Source organism: Arachis duranensis, chromosome 9 (genome assembly GCF_000817695.3).
Source record: "Arachis duranensis cultivar V14167 chromosome 9, aradu.V14167.gnm2.J7QH, whole genome shotgun sequence".
Taxonomy (NCBI): Eukaryota; Viridiplantae; Streptophyta; class Magnoliopsida; order Fabales; family Fabaceae; genus Arachis; species Arachis duranensis.
In genome coordinates, this window is record NC_029780.3 from 2618489 (window position 1) to 2619547 (window position 1059).

The window sequence follows — 1059 nt, forward strand, 5'->3', positions numbered from 1 at the left end:
TCTTATTCTTGAATTTTTTTAACCTCTTAATGGACTGGCTAGCCTACCAAACATGGATGTGTACCCTTGACGTAGCCTATCAAGGGATAACATCTGATTTCAGCTAGCTAAAGATGTTGCAATGTTTACAACAGAAATAAAAAAAAAAAGAAAGAAAAGAAAAGAATAGATGATGCAATTATCTTACTAGCACTAGCAAGGTGGAGTTTCCATGAATCACTAAAATGATTTGATTTTGCTTTTTTATTGGATCTCTCCATCTGTTATTGGAGCTGTATGGGTGGTCTGTTTACTCAACATTTCAAACTCCTATGTTAATCCTTTGCAGACATTATTGTGTTTTCACATTTTATTACAATTCTGCAATCTTGAAATTTTTGTTAATTCTCTTTCAGGCTAAAGCGGACGAAATTGCAAAATTAATGAATGAAAATGAACACTTAAAAGGCGTGATTCAGGATTTAAAGGTATAGTTCCTTTTTATGGCACCTAACTCCTGGCATGATATTATGATTTTTAATGCTCAATCTTCTCATTGATACATCCATTCCATATGGTTTACTAGTCCTTACATTTATTTGTGCATTTATCTGTTTTTTCATGCGATTGTCTAATACGCATGCTAATTGTCTAATCTGCTGTGAAATACTCTATCTCATGTTTTGTTGTGCTTCTCATATGCCTGATCTCTCTAAAGTTGTTACACATTTTTGTTTGTTTCTTTTATTTTTGAAAATTGTAAGTATAAAAGTGCTTTTGACCACTCGGTTATAGTTGCATAAAAAACCAACTTGGGTTGGTCTAATAGTTAGCTCACTAGTCCGCTTAAGCAAGTGTTGGGAGTTCGAATCCCGCCTTGTACATGCAGCAACTCATTGGTCAGCGGCAAACCTTAAAATGTAGCTCAGATCTATGACAAATTAGTCCTTGGCTTGCCGAGTTTAGGGATGCTGTGGGAAACGAAAAAAAAAACCTTCAATGGAGATAATTGGTAAAAGCCATTCAAATTTTTCTACATGTGTTATTTGTTATATCATTATCAGATCTGATGAAGTATTT

At 34.0% G+C, this 1059-nt stretch overlaps 1 protein-coding gene across 1 annotated transcript in view; it reads left to right on the forward strand.

Moving 5' to 3' along the window:
- LOC107464003 (golgin candidate 5) overlaps positions 1-1059 on the forward strand; it is an 8738-nt gene that overhangs the window by 2927 nt on the left and 4752 nt on the right. The window contains exon 4 of the mRNA XM_016082902.3: positions 396-467. Coding sequence (XP_015938388.1) covers positions 396-467 — 72 coding nt within the window. The remainder of the gene's footprint in view (positions 1-395; positions 468-1059) is intronic.